General features: G+C 49.4%; 1 protein-coding gene across 2 annotated transcripts in view; it reads left to right on the top strand.

The window, feature by feature from the left end:
* The window catches only part of ADCK5 (aarF domain containing kinase 5), a 44,137-nt gene extending 24,040 nt beyond the window's left edge, over window positions 1–20,097 (top strand). For both annotated transcript variants that reach the window (XM_044293701.1, XM_044293702.1), the window contains 6 exons: window positions 229–310; window positions 448–526; window positions 610–701; window positions 18,250–18,499; window positions 18,722–18,823; window positions 19,769–20,097. In XM_044293701.1, the coding sequence (XP_044149636.1) occupies window positions 229–310; window positions 448–526; window positions 610–701; window positions 18,250–18,499; window positions 18,722–18,823; window positions 19,769–19,874 (711 nt within the window). In that variant the 3' untranslated portion in view covers window positions 19,875–20,097. The remainder of the gene's footprint in view (window positions 1–228; window positions 311–447; window positions 527–609; window positions 702–18,249; window positions 18,500–18,721; window positions 18,824–19,768) is intronic.
* Window positions 20,098–20,357: the final 260 nt, after the last annotated feature.

Raw genomic sequence — 20,357 nt, 5'->3', positions numbered from 1 at the left:
GCACCTTTGTGCCACCAGCCGTGGACTGCAGTTTCCTGTAAATCGCACCTGACATGGTCAGAGAATCTCACGCGGACAGCCCCCAATGCCTCCAGTCCTCCTGCAGTAATCATGCGGATTATCCTTGCCTCATGTGCGGTTTCCCCCCCAGCTTGTTGCCCCTCTCTGTTTGGGGGTCTTCTGTCTCTGTCCGGGGTCTTTGCTTTATCCGTTGGTGTTTTTTTCCAGGTGGCTGAGAAGGTGATTAAGGTTTTTGCGGAGCAGATCTTCTTCACAGGATTCATCCATGCCGACCCCCACCCTGGGAATGGTAGGTTAGATTCCGCTGGTGGCTTCCTGCCCGTTGACGTGTTGATTGGGTGATTGAGGGGAAGGTTCACTGACAATGGCAGCAATTATGCGATTGGGCTCAGCCCAAATTAATGCTTCCCCTTCCTGTGTTTTCAGTGCTGGTAAATGTGGGTCCGGATGGGAAAGCTCGGCTGGTCCTGCTAGATCATGGACTCTATGAAAATCTGAGTGAGAGGTAACCCATTGCCCAGGCTCGATGTCTACCGTGTGTCGTACACTTACTGTACATTGTGTCACTGTGCGTGTTGTGTCTGGCAGGGACCGCACCGCACTCTGTAAACTGTGGAGGTCTATTGTACTGCGGGATCGGCAGCGCATGGAGGAGTACTCGGCTCAGCTCGGCGTGAAAGGTCGGTGCAAGTGACTGGACGAAGCATTATATTCTCAGCTGGTGCTGGCTGCTGACAACACTCCTCTGACGGCAGCTCAGTGTAGGGATGAAATGTAGCAGGGGAGTACCATAAGTACCTGTTGGTTCAGGGTCCCATATGGGTTGTGGTCGAGCACAGCGTTGTCTCTGGGGTTGGGTGGAGCAAATGGGGGCATTAATCTTTACATCACATATAATACTGCAGCAGCTGAGCCACAGATCCTCGGTGTTGAGCCATGGCCATGTAGTCGCACTCTGCCGTATCGGTCACTGATCTGGGGCTTTCCTGGGATCCCCTGAGCTGCTCAGGCTGGTCTCACCCGATGATTTGTTTAGTTCTATTATTAATCTGCTTTCCCTTAATCCTAACAGCAGCACAATGATGGGGGTATTTCTTCCCCTGGGTACTAGTAGGACAGATGAAATATTTAATTGAATAGTAATTAATTGTAATGAAACACTCCTCCTCCTCCTTAAAGGCCACTGAACCCAATATGACAATGTGTTAATAGCAAGACTATAAAGAAGGGAGGGAAGCTTGTGCTGCTGTTAGGACTAAGGGAAAACAGATGGTTAGAAATCAATGCTTCCCTTAAATCATACCACAAGCACAGTAATAGGGTATTAACAAGAAGGATCCTCAAAGGGAGGGTCCTCTGGGGGAATGGAATTCAGTACTACTGGAAATCCAGGCAGAAACGCTACAAGAGTGACCATTACAAATCTGATCCAGTGTCCTCCTCCCTGACCAAGAGGTGGAAACTGAGCGAGTAGAATGCACTCTTACAAACCTGGGTGGATCCAAACCCTGGGATGAAAAACAAAGAGAAATTGCTTTGTTAATCCACCTACTCTAGTTAGGTTTTGAGACCTTAAAGGGGTCCTCTAACTTCAGTGGGTGGCATTTATCAAGTAGAGAAAGTTAATACAAGACACTAATGTATTGTGATTGTCCATATTGCTTCCTTTGCTGGCTGGATTCATTTTTCCATCCACCCTCCAATCCATCAGAGGTGGTTGTGCTTGCACACTATAAGAAAGCGCCGGTCTTTCTGTTGGCCGGGACCGTGGGAGCGCACATAGGGTGGTGGTATTTTCTATATTGTGCAAGCACGGCCACCTCTGATGGATTACAGGGTGGTCTTAACCATGGAGATTAGGTGATGGGAAAATGAATCCAGCCAGCAAAGGAAGCAATATGGAGAATCACAATACATTAGTAAGTGCCTTGTATTAACTTTCTCTACATAATAAATGCTATTCGCTGAAGTGACACAACCCCTTTAACCCCTTAAGGACTCAGCCCTATTTCACCTTAAGGACTTGGCCATTTTTTGCAAATCTGACCAGTGTCACTTTAAGTGCTGATAACTTTAAAACACTTTGACTGATCCAGGCCGTTCTGAGATTGTTTTTTCGTCACATATTGTACTTCATGACACTGGTAAAATGAAGTCAAAAAAATTATTTTTTTTGCATAAAAAAATACCTAATTTACAAAAAATTTTGAAAAATTTGCAAATTTCAAAGTTTCAGTTTCTCTACTTCTGTAATACATAGTAATACCCCCAAAAATTGTGATGACTTTACATTCCCCATATGTCTACTTCAGGTTGGAATTATTTTGGGAATGATATTTTATTTTTTGGGGATGTTACAAGGCTTAGAAGTTTAGAAGCAAATATTGAAATTTTTCAGAAATTTACAAAAACCCAATTTCTCGCCCATTTTCCTTGGGGGACACAGACCTTGGGTATAGCTCAGCTCCCTAGGAGGCGTGACACTAAGTAAAACTGTTAAGCCCCTCCTCCATCAGCTATACCCTCAGCCTGGAGATAGAGGCTACCAGTTTTAGCTTAGTGTCCAAGGAGGCAAGACACTCCCTGCTACTGCAGGGCTGTTTTCTCCTTGATATTTTATTTTTCTAATTTTGTTATTTTACTTTTTCCTAGGGATACCAGAGACGCATGGACCTCTCTGCTCTCCCGGGGTTGAGCTGCGCCAGTGCCAATTTATCTGCACTGCTGCCTCCCCCACAGAAGCAATAGGAGGATCTGGGCAGCAATGGCTCCCCTACATCCCGCCAGCTAGGGGGTCGCCCGCACGCCAAGCCCCTCTACCAGCTTCCTGCCACTGCGGTGCCAGTGGCTGAAGGGGCGACCCTGCTGGAAGGAACTGAGGGTGAAGACGTCGTTCGGTGAGATGGCTATTCCAGCCCATACCCCGTCCCTATTTGCAGCACCTACCCCTCTGGGTAAGGGGGGCACCCGTGGTCGCTTATTCTGAGCGCTCAAGCAGACCCTCCCCAGCTCCCCTCAGGTTATCCTCAGCAGGGGGGCCGCCTTCCTCCACGCCGTTCCCCCCACGCTGCTTTCTTCAGCCCGGCATTCTCTCTCCCTCTCTCCCTTCCCGCCGCCGCCCGCTCCGTTCCGATCGGGGGGCGGGGCTTATGCCCGACATGGGCAGATCGCGGTGGAGCTTGTTTCTCGGCGAAACAGGGGACTTGGTGGCAGAGGGTCACCCACCTGGGCAAATCGCCGCACTCCAGGGGCCTGCGGGCCCTTTATTTTCTGGCATCTGGCTTCTTCTTAGCCCTGAGAGCATTTTCGGCAGCAGGGGGCGTGGCTTACGCGCGCGTCCTGTTGGGGGCGGAGCAAGCGCTGGAGGGGGCGGAGCTTGTTTTCCCCGCGATTCTGCTGAGATTTCCCGCGCTTCCTCACTCCTGACAGGAAGCTGAGACACGGTGGGGGACTCTAAACTCCTGTGTACATCGCTCGGCTTCTGTGGGCGCTATCTGCTGGCTCGCTGCTGTTGCTGCTCTCTGCTGCTGCTGATCTGCTCCATCTCTACTCCTGACGTTCTTCTGAGGCACTGGTAGGACAGTTAACCCTCTCCTAACCCTCCTGGCCATAGCTGCTATAACCCTTTGTGGTCTCTGTATTAGAGTACAACCACCTTTCAGCATGTCAGATCCCACGGGTGCCCCCAAACCCTGGTACCATGCCTGTACCGCCTGTAAGGAACTTTTTCCGCGTGGACAATCTGAGCCGCATTGCCTTGCATGTCAGGCCCCGATGCAGGGCCCGCTTCCCGCTGCGACCCCCGGTGCCTCTGAACCCCCTGACTGGGCTAGGTCTCTGTCTCAGGCAGTGGAAAGCCTTACACACGTAGTGGGCCGTCTCGTGGATAGACCGCCTCTCCCGCAGGCTGCCACAATCCCTGTCGCACCCGCTGGGACTACCGTTTCTGCCGCCCCCACTGGTTCCCTGCCTCCCAGCGAATCTTCCAGGGCCCGGCATACTCAGAAACGTTCAAGGGTTGAGCGCACATCTTCTCCAGATGCTTCGCTCTCTCCGCCATGCGTGCGAGCTCAGTCGAGTCTATCCTCTCAAAGGGATACGCTTTCTGAGGGAGAACTGGCGGATTCGGACGTGGACATGGACTCAGAGCTTCCGTCCAAATTGGCGTCCGCGGTGGGGCATCTTATCGCTAGCATCCGTGATACCTTTCAGATACACGATGACCCCCCCAGCTCCGAACAGGCCGGCGTGTCCTTTCTCCGCCCCAGACAGGCCTCCAAGGTTTTTCCCATACACGCTGATTTTTCTTCTGTGGTATCCAAGGCTTGGACCCGGCCTAACGTCCGCTTTATTACACCCAAAAAGCTGGACATTTGCTATCCCTTTCCAGCGGATTCTGTGACCACGTGGACATCCCCGCCTAAGGTTGATCCTCCCGTGGCTCGCCTGTCCAAAAGCACTACTATTCCGGTACAGGACGGATCTTCCCTCCAGTCTGTTGAGGACCGTCGTACGGAATCCCTCTCCAAGGCCATATTTACTGCCTCTGGTTCGGCCCTTAGACCGGTCTTTGCCTCCGCCTGGGTTGGTAAAGCGGTCTCTGAATGGGGTTTGCAACTGGAACGGGAGTTAGGGTCGGACGTCCCTGTTCAGGACCTCCGCTCCTTAGCCCAACTAATTGTTCAGGCCGGAAAATTCGTCTGTGAGGCCTCCCTTGATGCGGGTGCCCTCATTGCCCGTTCCTCTGCCCTGGCAGTTTCTGTCAGGAGGGAACTCTGGCTGAAGGTTTGGGCGGCGGACGCCGCTTCCAAACGCTCTTTGGCCGGCCTACCATTTACGGGTTCCCGCCTGTTCGGGACCCGTCTGGACGAACTTATATCAGAGGCCACGGGTGGGAAGAGTACTCTCCTCCCCCAGTCCAGGCCAAAGGGCGCCCCCCGTGGTCGCGCTGGTTCGTCCCGGTTTCGGTCCTTTCGCAAGACCACCGGGTCTAGACCCGCGGCCAGTTCTTCTTCCTCTGGCCCAGTCCAAGATAGGCGCAAGAAGCCGTTTTTTTCGGACGCAACCTACCTGGCGCAAGTCCCAGCCTGCACGGGACTTCAGCCCTCTGCCTGAAGGTGCGCCCCCACCCACCCGGGTGGGGGGCCGCCTTCTCCTGTTCAGGAACGTATGGCGGGCCCACATCTCAGACGCATGGGCGCTCGAGATTGTATCTTGCGGATACAAGATCGAATTTGCGTCCATTCCGCCAGACCGTTTCTTCCGATCCCGTCCTCCGCGGGATCCCGTACGAGCGGCCGCCTTCTTCGCGGCTATTCGCTCTCTAATGGACAAGGGTGTCGTCGCCCCCGTGCCTCCGACGGAAAGGTTCAGGGGGTTCTACTCGAACCTCTTTGTGGTTCCCAAGAAGGAAGGCTCAGTGCGACCGATCTTGGACCTAAAACGCCTGAACCGTTTTCTCCGACTACAGAGATTCCGGATGGAGTCTCTCAGGTCCGCAGTGGCCTCCCTGGAAAGAGGGGATTTCATGGTTTCGATCGACATTCAGGATGCATACCTCCACGTTCCGGTTGCTCCATGTCATCACCGCTTCCTGCGCTTCGCGGTGGGGGACGATCACTTCCAATTCGTCGCCCTTCCCTTGGTCTGGCGACGGCTCCTCGGGTGTTCACCAAGGTCCTGGCCCCTGTCTTGGCCCTTCTACGTTCAAGAAGTGTTTTTCTTCTCCCATACTTGGACGACATCCTGGTCAAGGCACCCTCCTTCTCTCAGGCATCCGGCAGTGTGGACCTCACCCTGGAGACCCTGACGCGGTTCGGTTGGGTTATCAACCACCCCAAGTCTTCCCTTATCCCCTCCAGACGGCTGATCTTCCTGGGGATGCTCCTGGATACAGAGTTGGCGGAGGTCCGCCTCCCGTCGGACAAGCGTCTGGCCCTTCGCGGGTCGGTTCACAGTCTCCTCCGTCATCGCCGCCCTTCCCTCAGATCCAGCATGCGGTTGTTGGGAAAGATGGTTGCCTGTTTCGAAGCGGTGCCGTTCGCACAATTCCGATCCCGCACCTTTCAGAGGGCAATTCTGTCGGCCTGGGACAAATCACCGGGGAGTCTGGACAGGACCTTTCTTCTGCCTCCCCTGGCTCGGGCTTCCCTCAGCTGGTGGTTGCATATCCCTCTAAGGGGGAAGTCCTTCCTCCCACTGAACTGGCTAGTGATTACCACCGATGCCAGCTTACGGGGGTGGGGGGGGGGGTTTCCCTCCCCGGTCCGTCCAGGGCGTTTGGTCTCTATCGGAGTCCAGACTTCCAATCAATATTCTGGAACTGAGGGCGATTTTTCTGTCCCTCAGACACTGGACCCATCTACTGAAGGGCCACCCTGTTCGGATCCAATCGGACAATGCCACGGCTGTGGCATACATAAACCATCAGGGAGGCACTCGCAGCGCTGCAGCGATGCAAGAGGTGTCCCTCATTCTCCTCTGGGCGGAGACGCACGTGCCGGCCTTATCTGCGATTTACATCCCGGGGGTGGACAACTGGGTGGCGGATTTCCTCAGCCGGTCCACCATCGACCCGGGAGAATGGTCCCTGCACCCAGAGGTGTTCGAAGCCCTTTGTCTTCGCTGGGGTCGCCCCGACGTGGACCTCATGGCTTCCAAATTCAACCACAAGGTCCCCCTATACCTGGCCAGGGCACGGGACCCGAAGGCATACGGCGCCGACGCGCTCGTCCTTCCGTGGCGCGAATTCTCCCTTCTGTACGTCTTTCCTCCTTTTCCCCTCCTGCCACGGGTTCTTCGGAGGATCGCGGCAGAGGGCGTTCCCGCGATTTTAATCGCCCCGGATTGGCCCCGCCGGTCTTGGTACGCCGACCTAATGTTGCTGTTGGCAGACGCACCGTGGCCACTGCCCTCCAGGGAAGACCTTCTCTCTCAGGGACCGATCTTCCACGAGCATTTAGGCTCGCTACGTTTGACGGCGTGGCTATTGAGACCGCCGTCTTAACGCGACGGGGTTTCTCCGCGGACGTAATCCGCACCATGATCCGTGCTCGTAAGCCTGTATCCTCTAGGATCTACTATCGGGGTTGGAGGTCCTATCTGGGGTTCTGTGAGTCCCGGAGCATCCCTCCTCTCCGATTCTCCCTTCCCACACTCCTGTCCTTCCTCCAGTCGGGCTGGACCTGGGGCTGAGCCTCAGTTCTCTGAAGGGACAGATTTCGGCGCTGTCTATTCTTCTCCAGCGTCCCCTGGCCCCTCTAGGGCCCATTAAGACCTTCTTACAAGGGGTGGCTCACTCTGTTCCGCCGTACCGCCCTCCAGTTCCTTCCTGGGACCTGAATGTGGTGCTCTCGGCGCTCCAATCCGCCCCCTTCGAGCCTTTACGGGAAGTCTCCCTTCGTCTTCTGTCCTGCAAGGTCATCTTTCTTGTGGCCATCACGTCTCTCCGACGGGTGTCGGAGTTAGCGGCTCTTTCTTGCTCCGACCCTTTCCTGGTCTTCCACCAGGATAAGGTTGTGCTTCGGCCTGTCCCGACCTTCCTGCCAAAGGTGGTTTCCACCTTTCACATCAATGAGGACATCGTCCTTCCGTCGCTCTGTCCCTCTCCTTCCCACCCCAGAGAACGGGAACTGCACCGTCTGGATGTGGTCAGGGCGTTGAGGATTTACTTGGAGGTCACCGGATCCTTTCGGCGCACGGACTCCCTGTTTTTGGTTCCGGAGGGTTCGCGCAAGGGTTTGGCGGTCTCCAAGGTGGCTATTGCCCGTTTCATTAAACTGGCGGTGTCTGAGGCTTATCGAGCCCAGGGCAGAGCTCCGCCTTTCGGCATCACTGCTCATTCCACCAGAGCAGTCGGTGCTTCCTGGGCGCAGAGGCATCGGGCCTCGGCTGAACAGTTGTGCAAGGCAGCCACTTGGTCCTCTCTGCACACTTTCACAAAGTTCTATAGAGTGCATACGCATGCATCAGCGGATGCTGCTTTGGGCCGCCTGGTTTTGCAGGCAGCGGTTTCCTGATGCTCTGGTGGTGTTCCGCCTTGGGTTTGTGGTCCCTCCCTTCTTGGACTGCTCTTGAACGTCCCAAGGTCTGTGTCCCCCAAGGAAAATGGGCGAGAAAAGGAGATTTTTGTATAACTTACCAGTTAAATCTCTTTCTCGCTCTTCCTTGGGGGACACAGCACCCACCCTTCTGTGTTTGGTTACAGGGTTATGGTTTGGCGCCCCGTTGGGTTGCTGGTTGGTTGTTCCTGTTATTGGTTGTTTTCCTTTCACTACTTGGACACGCAACTGGTAGCCTCTATCTCCAGGCTGAGGGTATAGCTGATGGAGGAGGGGCTTAACAGTTTTACTTAGTGTCACGCCTCCTAGGGAGCTGAGCTATACCCAAGGTCTGTGTCCCCCAAGGAAGAGCGAGAAAGAGATTTAACTGGTAAGTTATACAAAAATCTCCTTTTTTAGGGACCACTACAGCTCTGAAGTCACTTTGCGAGGCTTACATAATAGAAACCACCCAAAAATGACCCCATTCTATAAACTACACCCCTCAAGGTATTCAAAACTGATTTTACAAACTTTGTTAACCCTTTAGGTGTTGCACAAGAGTTATTGGCAAATGGGGATGAAATTTGAGAATTTCATTTTTTTGCCTAATTTTCCATTTTAACCCATTTTTTCCACTAACAAAGCAAGGGTTAACAGCCAAACAAGACTGTATCTTTATTGCCCTGACTCTGCCGTTTACAGAAACACCCCATATGTGGCCGTAAACTACTGTACGGCCACACAGCGGGGCGTAGAGTGAAAGGTGCGCCGTTTGGTTTTTGGAAGCCAAATTTTGCTGGACTGGTTTTTTGACACCATGTCCCATTTGAAGCCCCCCTGATGCACCCCTAGAGTAGAAACTCCCTAAAAGTGACCCCATCTAAGAAACTACACCCCTCAAGGTATTCAAAACTGATTTTAAAAACTTTGTTAACCCTTTAGGTGTTGCACAAGATATAATGGAAAATAGAGATACAATTTCAAAATTTCACTTTTTTGGCAGATTTTCCATTTTAATATATTTTTTCAAGTAACAAAGCAAGGGTTAACAGCCAAACAAAACTCATTATTTATGGCCCTAATTCTGTAGTTTACAGAAACACCCCATATGTGGTCGTAAACCGCTGTACGTGCACACGGCAGGGCGCAGAAGGAAAGGAACGCCATACGGTTTTTGGAAGGCAGATTTTGCTGGACTGTTTTTTTTTACACCATGTCCCATTTGAAGCCCCCCTGATGCACCCCTAGAGTAGAAACTCCAAAAAAGTGACCCCATTTTAGAAACTACGGGATAAGGTGGCAGTTTTCTTGGTACTAGTTTAGGGTACATATGATTTTTGGTTGCTCTATATTACACTTTTTGTGCGGCAAGGTAACAAGAAATAGCTTTTTTGGCACCGTTTTATTTTTTTGTTATTTACAACATTCATCTGAAAGGTTAGATAATGTGGTAATTTTATAGAGCAGGTTCTCACGGACGCGGCGATACCTAATATGTATACTTTTTTTTTATTTATGTAAGTTTTACACAATGATTTCATTGTTAAAACAAAAAAAGTTTTAGTTTCTCCATAGTCTAAGAGCCATAGTTTTTTCAGTTTTTGGGCGATTATCTTATGTAGGGTCTCATTTTTTGCGGGATGAGATGGCTGTCTTATTGGCACTATTTTGGGGTGCATATGACTTTTTGATCGCTTGCTATTGCACTTTTTGTGACGTAAGATGACAAAAAATTGCTTTTTTTAAACCGTTTTTATTTTAATTTTTTTACGGTGGTCACCTGAGGGGTTAACTCATGTGATATTTTTATAGAGCCGGTCGATACGGACGCGGAGATACCTAATATGTATACTTTTTTTTATTTATGTAAGTTTTACACAATGATTTAATTTTTGAAACAAAAAAAATGATGTTTTAGTGTTTCCATAGTCTAAGAGCCATAGTTTTTTCAGTTTTTGGGCGATAATCTTGGGTAGGGTCTCATTTTTTGCGGGATGAGATGCCGGTTTGATTGGCACTATTTTGGCGTACATGCGACTTTTTTGATCACTTTTATTACCTTTTTTGTGAAGTAAGGTGGGCAAAATTTAAATTTTCTCATAGTTTTTATTTTTTTATTTTTATGGCGTTCACCGTGCGGGGAAAGTAACATGACCGTTTTATAGATCAGGTCGTTACGGACGCGGCGATACCAAACATGTGTAGGGAATTTTATTTTTTTCATTTTTAATTAGTGATAAATGTGTTTTTTGATTTTCACTTTTTTTTCACTTTTTCTTACTTTTTTTTTGACCCAGACCCACTTGGTTCTTGAAGATCCAGTGGGTCTGGTGTCTGCATAATACAGTACAGAACCTATATATGTTTCTGTACTGTATTTTACTTACACTGAACAGATCTATGCCTTCAGCACAGATCTGTTCAGCACCATGGACAGCAGGACGCCTGAGCAGGCGTCCTGTTGCCATGGGAACCTTCCCCGTCTGCCACAACTTCGCAGACGGGGAAGGGTAAGGACTGGGGCTTCGGGGGGCTGTCTGGGGGCTCTCTCCCTCTCCCATCGGGGGGCTGCAAAGGCACAGCAGCCCCCCGATGGGAGAGGGAGGGAGCCGCATCTTACTGTTAACTCTTTCCATACAGCGGTCCGTACGGACCGCTGTATGGAAAGGGTTAAACGGCTGACATCCATTCACAGATGTCAGCCGTTTATACCAGGGCGCCCCCTGAATTGACCTGCGGTTTGCTGCGATCGCCGATACGGGGGGGTCACATGACCCCCCCAGGCGTTGTGACAGGATGCCGGCTGAATGATTTCAGCCGGCATCCTGTGCGGATTAACCCCTGGGGCGCCACAATCTCAATTTAAACTCATGACATACCGGTACGTCATGGGTCCTTAAGGACTCGGGAAACATGCCGTACCGGTACGTCATGGGTCCCTAAGGGGTTAAACCCTTTTGGCTAGAAAAATAGAATCCTTTCTGAATCTCTGGGTTCTCCTTAAGTAGACTTTAGCAATGTCAAGGGTTTGTAATTTCATCTCCTAAGCAGAAGGGTTTGGATGTCATACACAAAGGGAAATCACCTGGTTAACCACCTCAGGACCGCCGTACGCAGGATTGCGTCCTGCCGGCGGTCCTGCTCTTCTGGGTGGACGCATATACGCGTCCTCCCGCGAGAGCCGAGATTTCCTGTGAACGCGCGCGCACAGGCGCGCACGCTCACAGGAACGGAAGGTAAGCGAGTGGATCTCCAGCATGCCAGCGGCGATCGTTCGCTGGCAGGCTGGAGATCCGAATTTTTTAACCCCTAACAGGTATATTAGACGCTGTTTTCATAACAGCGTCTAATATACCTCCTACCTGGTCCTCTGGTGTCCCTTTTGTTAGGATCGACCACCAGAGGACTCAGGTAGCTCAGTACAGTCGCACCAAACACCACTACACTACCCCCCCCCCCCCCGTCACTTATTAACCCCTTATAAACCCCCGATCACCCATGATCACCCCCTATAAACTCCCGGATCACCCCCCGGTCATTGATCACCGCCCTGTCATTGATCACCCCCCTGTCAGGCTCCGTTCAGACGTCCGTATGATTTTTACGGATCCACGGATACATGGATCGGATCCGCAAAAAGCATACGGACGTCTGAATGGAGCCTTACAGGGGGGTGATCAATGACAGGCGGGTGATCACCCATATACACTCCCTGATCACCCCCTGTCATTGATCACCCCCCTGTCACTGATCACCCCCCCTGTAAGGCTCCATTCAGACGTCCGCATGATTTTTACGGATCCATGGATACATGGATCGGATCCGCAAAACACATGCGGACGTCTGAATGGAGGGTGATCAATGACAGGCGGGTGATCACCCATATACACTCCCTGATCACCCCCTGTCATTGATAACCCCCCTGTAAGGCTCCATTCAGACGTCCGCATGCGTTCTGTGGATCCGATACATGTATCCATGGATCCGTAAAAAATCATGCGGATGTCTGAATGGAGCCTTACAGGGGGGGGTGATCAGTGACAGGGGGGTGATCACCCTGATTACCCTGATCACCCCCTGTCATTGATAACCCCCCTGTAAGGCTCCATTCAGACGTCCGCATGCGTTCTGTGGATCCGATCCATGTATCCATGGATCCGTAAAAAATCATGCGGATGTCTGAATGGAGCCTTACAGGGGGGGTGATCAGTGACAGGGGGGTGATCAGGGAGTCTATATGGGTGATCACCCCCCTGTCATTGATCACCCCCCTGTCATTGATCACCCCCCCCCCCCCTGGTAAGGCTCCATTCAGACATTTTTTTGGGCACAAGTTAGCGGAAATTTTTTGTTTGTTTTTGTTTTTTCTTACTAAGTCTCATATTCCACTAACTTGTGTCAAAAAATAAAATCTCCCATGAACTCACCATACCCCTCACGGAATCCAAATGCGTAAACATTTTTAGACATTTGTATTCCAGACTTCTTCTCACGCTTTAGGGCCCCTAAAAAGCCAGGGCAGTATAAATACCCCACATGTGACCCCATTTCGGAAAGAAGACACCCCAAGGTATTCCGTGAGGGGCATATTGAGTCCATGAAAGATTGACATTTTTGTCCTAAGTTAGCGGAAAGTGAGACTTTGTGAGAAAAAAACAACAACAAAAAATCAATATCCGCTAACTTATGCAAAAAAAAAAAAATTTCTATGAACTCGCCAGGCCCCTCATTGGATACCTTGGGGTGTCTTCTTTCCAAAGTGGGGTCACATGTGGGGTATTTATACTGCCCTGGCTTTTTAGGGGCCCGAAAGTGTGAGAAGAAGTCTGGGATCCAAATGTCTAAAAATGCCCTCCTAGAAGGAATTTGGGCCCCTTTGCGCATCTAGGCTGCAAAAAAGTGTCACACATGTGGTATCGCCGTACTCAGGAGAAGCTGGGGAATGTGTTTTGGGGTGTCATTTTACATATACCCATGCTGGGTGAGAGAAATATCTTGGTCAAATGCCAACTTTGTATAAAAAAATAGGAAAAGTTGTCTTTTGCCAAGATATTTCTCTCACCCAGCATGGGTATATGTAAAATGACACCCCAAAACACATTGCCCAACTTCTCCCGAGTACGGCGATACCAGATGTGTGACACTTTTTTGCAGCCAAGGTGGGCAAAGGGGCACATATTCCAAAGTGCACCTTTCGGATTTCACCGGCCATTTTTTACACATTTTGATTGCAAGGTACTTCTCACACATTTGGGCCCCTAAATTGCCAGGGCAGTATAACTACGCCACAAGTGACCCCATTTTGGAAAGAAGACACCCCAAGGTATTCCGTGAGGGGCATGGTGAGTTCCTCGAATTTTTTATTTTTTGTCGCAAGTTAGTGGAATATGAGACTTTGTAAGGAAAAAAGAAAAAAAAAGAAAAATCATCATTTTCCGCTAACTTGTGACAAAAAATAAAAAATTCTAGGAACTCGCCATGCCCCTCACGGAATACCTTGGGGTGTCTTCTTTCCAAAATGGGGTCACTTGTGGGGTAGTTATACTGCCCTGGCAATTTAGGGGCCCAAATGTGTGAGAAGAACCTTGCAATCAAAATGTGTAAAAAATGGCCTGCAAAATCTGAAAGGTGCACTTTGGAATATGTGTCCCTTTGCCCACCTAGGCAGCAAAAAAGTGTGACACATCTGGTATCGCCGTACTCAGGAGAAGTTGGGGAATGTGTTTTGGGGTGTCATTTTACATATACCCACGCTGGATGAGAGAAATATCTTGGCAAAAGACAACTTTTCCCATTTTTTTTATACAAAGTTGGCATTTGACCAAGATATTTTTCTCACCCAGCATGGGTATATGTAAAATGACACCCCAAAACACATTCCCCAACTTCTCCTGAGTACGGCAATACCAGATGTGTGACACTTTTTTGCTGCCAAGGTGGGCAAAGGGGCACATATTCCAAAGAGCACCTTTCGGATTTCACCGGCCATTTTTTACACATTTTGATTGCAAAGTTCTTCTCACACATTTGGGCCCCTAAATTGCCAGGGCAGTATAACTACCCCACAAGTGACCCCATTTTGGAAAGAAGACACCCCAAGGTATTCCGTGAGGGGCATGGCGAGTTCCTAGAATTTTTTATTTTTTGTCGCAAGTTAGTGGAATATGAGACTTTGTAAGAAAAAATAAAAAAAATAAAATCATCATCATTTTCCGCTAACTTGTGACAAAAAATAAAAAGTTCTATGAACTCACTATGCCCATCAGCGAATACCCTAGGGTGTCTACTTTCCGAAATGGGGTCATTTGTGGGGTGTTTCTACTGTCTGGGCCTTGTAGAACCTCAGGAATCATGACAGGTGCTCAGAAAGTCAGAGCTGTTTCAAAAAGCGGAAATTCACATTTTTGTACCATAGTTTGTAAACGCTATAACTTTTACCCAAACCATTTTTTTTTTGCCCAAACATTTTTTTTTTATCAAAGACATGTAGAACAATAAATTTGGCGAAAAATTTATATATGGATGTCGTTTTTTTTGCAAAATTTTTCAGCTGAAAGTGAAAAATGTCATTTTTTTGCAAAAAAATCGTTACATTTTGATTAATAACAAAAAAAGTAAAAATGCCAGCAGCAATGAAATACCACCCAATGAAAGCTCTATTAGTGAGAAGAAAAGGAGGTAAAATTCATTTGGGTGGTAAGTTGCATGACCGAGCAATAAACGGTGAAAGTAGTGTAGTGCCGAAGTGTAAAAAGTGCTCTGGTCATGAAGGGGGTTTCACCTAGCGGGGCTGAAGTGGTTAAGTTTAGGCAAAGATGGGACCTAAGGGGCTGCTGAGATTCATTCCATGTTTCCCGCGTAATGTGTCAGGAACAGAGATAGGGTTCAGATGATGAAAGAGCCTGCAGCTCTGCTTTCCTGTTGGCTGAAGTGACGGCTAATAAAGGTCATTTATAAAGCGTACCTGAGTTTTTAACAAAAAGTTTGGATGATGGCTGTGCTTCATCGTACTATCATAACCGTGAAGGAACAGGTCTTTTTAAAGGCTTCCCTAATCCCCTTCTTCAGCTGCACCGTTGGATGCATTTCTCTCAGAAGCAGGGGGCATCTTCCTTCTGTGGAATCTGCCAGCACTGTACTGCTGGGACATCCTTTCCCTTACTTCCCACTATGTTTTCAGCTCCGGCTGCTGCTGTCTGCTGGAGCTCACAGAACTGATAAGGAGGTGGAGCACACAGGAGGCGCCTGTGATCAGAAGGCACAGGATGTCCGCTAGCTCTGACCACGCCCCCACTTCCTGTGTATAGTCTTCTGTCTCTCTGTTACTAAGGACAGATCTTGCCTGACAACAGCCAGTGGACTACAAATTAGGTGGCCATAACTTTACAGCTTTTTTCAGGTGGATGCAGGCACATTTTTTTTTGAGTGAAGCAATTTAGAAATTTGCTCACTACACCGTTCTCTATGAAATGAAATAATGTGAAAGTACAGCAACTCTTTAAGGATCGGTGTCTGAGGTCAACCTCAACAAGAGGTTCAAATGGAGCTTCACACTGGCCCTTTATGGCCGTAGATAAATCTCTGGGGGATAGGCTTGAGGACTAGGAGTCCTTATAACTAGAGGGTTGCAGGCTAAGGGTCTAAGCAAGGCAGCAGATAAGGCTGACATCTGGACCTTGAGTGTTGATACTGAGCCTTGTTGAGGCCATCCTACAGGAAGTCCAGAATCTTACTGCGTGGAGGATTGAGGCAGTCCACTCCTCGCTTGCACCAAGCTGTGAAGTTTCTCTTCATTCTGGCATAGCTCATGAGATGCCGTTCTCAAGAAAGCAACAGATAACCCTCTAGATTGCAATAGGGGCTGGTCAGTCTCCATCCTGTCAGGTGGAATCTCTTCAGATCTGGGCAGACCTGCGAGATATCAGCTTCTGCACTGGGGGATGTCTCCAATACTGCTGGGTGACCTCTTTGGCCCGAACCATATGATAGCAGTTACTGTGCCCAGGTTCATTGGTACCTTTGGCATCATGTTAACTGGAAGGAAATCATAGGGCAGCTTGAACGTTCACTCAATGGGCAAGAGCATCCACTGCCAAGGGATTGTCCTCCCAATAAAGTAAGAATTTATCCAACCTGACATAAGGCCTTGTAGCTATGAGATCTACAGGGTGGCCCACGAAAAGGTAACCTGCCTCCAGCGATAGTATTACAAGATAAACGAGCAAGTGGATTTTTTCTCTTTAATCATCTACAAGTCAAAAAAGATGCAGAAAGTGGTCCCCGTTCAGGTCGGATTCTGTCAGCTGATACAGCTTGCACTAGACAGGTTCATAAACTGTTTACGGAGGGGCGAGCTGTGACCAAGGGGTTATGGCCGCCACGTTCCCCAGACTTGTGCTCCTGTAATTTTTATCTGTGAGGAAACTTGAACCAGAAAGTGTCCGCTAACAATCCACATCTCCCGGATGAAGTCAAGGAGAACATCACAAACGCCATCCACAGCATCGCTGCTGAAGAGCTGCCCACAGCATCAGTCAACAGAATCCAACCTGCCCAAACATGCAGAGACCTGAACAGTGACCACTTTCTGCATCTTTTCTGACTTGCTAGTTTATCTTGTCATACTACTTTTCATGGGCCACCCAGTATCTCTGGAGCTCCCTATCTCAGAGTGATCTGACAGAAGATCTCTGGATTCAGAGACCACCCTCCTGGAACGGAGTCCCCTAGACTCAGATGATCTTCTACAACATACTGTATGAGAGTCCCCTCAATGTGAACTACAGACAGATGGGAAAGGTTCTTTTCTGCCCAGGACAAGATCATGCCCACTTCCTTGAGAAGTCGATGTTTGTTGATGTATAAGACGAAGGTCATGTTGTCCGACCAGATCCTGACTGCTTTTGCGTGAATGTGGGGGCAAAGTATGGGACGGCTATTGCTCTGAGCTCGGGATAAAAACAGCCCCTCCTGAGCATTCCAGTTGTCCCTCACAATTCTGTCCAGATGGGCTCCTCGACCTAGTTGGGATGCATCAGTGGTCAACAGAGTGCAGTGTGGCTGACAAAGTACTTCCTATACTTTAGATGGCACCACCATGGTGGCACGTTCTCATGGAGAGAGAGCACTGGGTGCATCTAGAAACTCCCCGAGGGTTGCTGGATCTTTAGGGAGATCTGCACTTTCTGTAGTGACCTTGACGGCCACATAAGGACTGTGGAAGGGATTTGCCTTGGTTTGTCTGTTAGCTCTTCTGTGAGATTGTTCAGCTCAGACCCAAATTTCCTGCTCGGCTCGTAAGGGAGCCCACACGGATTGTACTTGGAGGTATTACCTGCTATGCAGAGTTTTAGCCATAATGTTTGTCTGCAGTGGATAAGGCCATAGCTTTAAGAGCCACCTTTAACCTGTCTTAATGAAACCAAGGTGCCACCTATGTAAAGGAGGGTCTTCCTGAGGAATCTAGCTACCCTACTGTAGGCAACATGAACCCTGAACAGAGTTAGCGTTTCTGGAGGGCACTATTGGCCCCTCTGTTCATAGGGTCCTGTAAGTTTAACACATGTCAGAAGGAACCACCGTAGCCCACCTAGCAGTGGACACTGCAGCTTCCCGTTTATTAACATCTTGGTCCAATGGCCAGGTGGATCTTGGCAACCTCTGCATTTTTCAACATCCATGTCCTCTTCGGCTTGAAGGAAGGTGACTTAATCCTGGATAAGTTGGATATAGACTCCCTCATCTCCTTCAGATAAACCTGCACAAAGTCCTTCACCCATATTACAAGTGATTGCTCCTCAGTAGACTCCCGAGGGTGGCATTGATGGCACCTAGTATACTCGTAGCTGAGAGGAATGTCACGGTCCCTGCAGCTGAAGGAGACAAACACAGGAGCGAGGCACATAGAGGCCCTGCTCTCCATCCGTCTCTATTCTGTTGGGCTCTGGGGGGTGTTTAATTAGATTTATTTACTATGTAAATGTTCCATCCCTCCTTCCAGAAATGCCCCCATTATTGGGCTGCTGGTAGGACGTATGGGAACCTGTGTGCACCGTGATATGGTAGTGGTATCGGGTCCAATCTTAGCATGTCAGAGCTGACCTTGTGCTGCGTCTCACTACATCTAGAACTAAGCAATGTCTTTATTAAGAATAGTAAATTAAAATCTTCTTGTCTCCCCCTGAAGATTACCTACTGTTCTGTGAAATCCTCCTGCAGCGCCCCCTGTCACTTACCGGAACCCTGGGCAATGTACTGACTCTGGAGGAGACGCAGTACATGCAGGAGATGGCCAAGGAGCACTTTGATGATATCATGCGAGTCCTTCGTGCGATACCGCGCCCAATGCTGCTTGTCTTCAGAAACCTCAACACTGTTCGTGCTCTTAACATTGGACTGGGGGCTCCGGCTGACCGCTATCTTCTAATGGCCCGCAGGTGAGGATTGCAGTATGTATTGGTCACACCTGGTATCTGTGATGTGCACAGTGTTATATGGGTTAGGGCCAGAGGCATAGCGCCTTTTCTGAGGCAGGAGAAATATAGAGCAGGTTCGGGTACTGCGTACATTTTATTATAGAATGAGTTCAGAGATGTATTACTGTGTTGGTTTACCACCAACATACATGCCCAAGATTAATATTTGTATTCTTGCTTCAGTGCGGTGCGAGCGTGGAGGCGTCTAGCAAAGCAGAATTCCTCTGGAATAATGCGATGGGTTGCCGTGATGTGGGCACATCTAAAGTTTGATGTGGCTTTGAGGTGAGTTTCAACCTTAATAACTATGCAGAGTATTATTGGCCAGATGAGCAGGGCATTGTGCCTGGGCAGTGCTTAATCCTATTATCAGTACCATCATAGGCGGTGACAGTGAATGTGCACTCATTTTAATGAAGATCCTGTACTATGTTGTATAGCAAGTCTTGTGTAATAGCAGGACTCATTGGAGGATCTGCAGATTATCCTTTGTGTGGTCTGTGAGACCTCTTGATAGGCTCTGTAATACACAGCTCAACATGGACATGGCTGCTGATCGTCCTGTGTATTACAGAGCCTCATGGGCAGAGTCTCTTGTATAGTATTGAATGTTATAGGCAGGCCTGCAGAGCTCCTGTGGAGTGTTGAACCTCATGGGTGGGGCTGCAGCGCCTCCTATGGAGTGTTGAACCTCATGGGTGGGGCTGCAGCGCCTCCTATGGAGTGTGGAACCTCATGGGTGGGGCTGCAGCGCCTCCTATGGAGTGTGGAACCTTATGGGCGGGGCTGCAGCGCCTCCTATGGAGTGTGGAACCTTATGGGCGGGGCTGCAGAGTCTCCTGTAGAGGGTTGAACCTCATGGGTGGGGCTACAGTGCCTCCTATGGAGTGTGGAACCTCATGGGTGGGGCTGCAGAGTCTCCTGTAGAGTGTTGAACCTCATGGGTGGGGCTACAGCACCCCTGTAGTGTTATTCCTCATGGGCAGGGCTGCAGTGAAGCCTGTGTAGTGGGTGTGGCTGCTTCTGCTTTGGGCCCTTTGCTCTGCCAGAAACCACATAGGCAGGGTAGTAGACTTTGTGGCCAGTTGAATGTCATTCTGCTGTCAGAGTGAGCTGTCCTGCTGCCCCTGGTTACAGTCCCTTCAGCAAAGTCAAGTCTTGAGTTTCTGCAGGTGTTGAGATTGCAGGTAACGTGCCCTTCTGCTCATGTGTCACTTTGTATTTGCACAGGTGGGACAGCCTCATGCAGCGATTCACATTCTTCATCATCCGCCTCCTGATTCACTTTGACTTTCTAGCTGACAATGAGCAAATTCAGCAGTTACTTCAGGCATAGACATTATTGGGGAGGAAGCACTGAGGACTTCTGTGCAGTGGTGGCCTGGACCAAGAAGTAGGGGGACCATTCGCTAAAGTGCCACAAATAAGTTCTTTCTCTATATCTTCAGTGTCTAAAGGGGCTCTGGATGAAAACAGGACAATGTGAAGGCCGAAGAGCAGTTGTCCTGTCGTAGCACAGCCCGATCCCTGGATGGAGCAATAAACAACTCACTACTGTATTATATCATCATGCAGTTCATACGAGAAGAGCGGGGGGAGGGGCGGAAGGAGGAGGGCCCCATGGCCGTACTTCAGGAAAGTTTAATCTCTGCCCCTTAAGGTCTAGTCTCCTGTAGATTGGGGGGATGGAGCAAGAAAGAGTTATGTATAGTCATGGCCATGCCAGAAATCTTTCCAGAAAATTAAGTATTTCTCCCAGAAAATTATTGCAATTACTCATGCTTTATTATACACATGTTTATTTCCTTTGTGTGTACTG

This window comes from Bufo gargarizans, chromosome 5, assembly GCF_014858855.1.
Source record: "Bufo gargarizans isolate SCDJY-AF-19 chromosome 5, ASM1485885v1, whole genome shotgun sequence".
Classification (NCBI taxonomy): Eukaryota; Metazoa; Chordata; class Amphibia; order Anura; family Bufonidae; genus Bufo; species Bufo gargarizans.
This window is presented reverse-complemented; position numbering and strand designations above follow the sequence as displayed.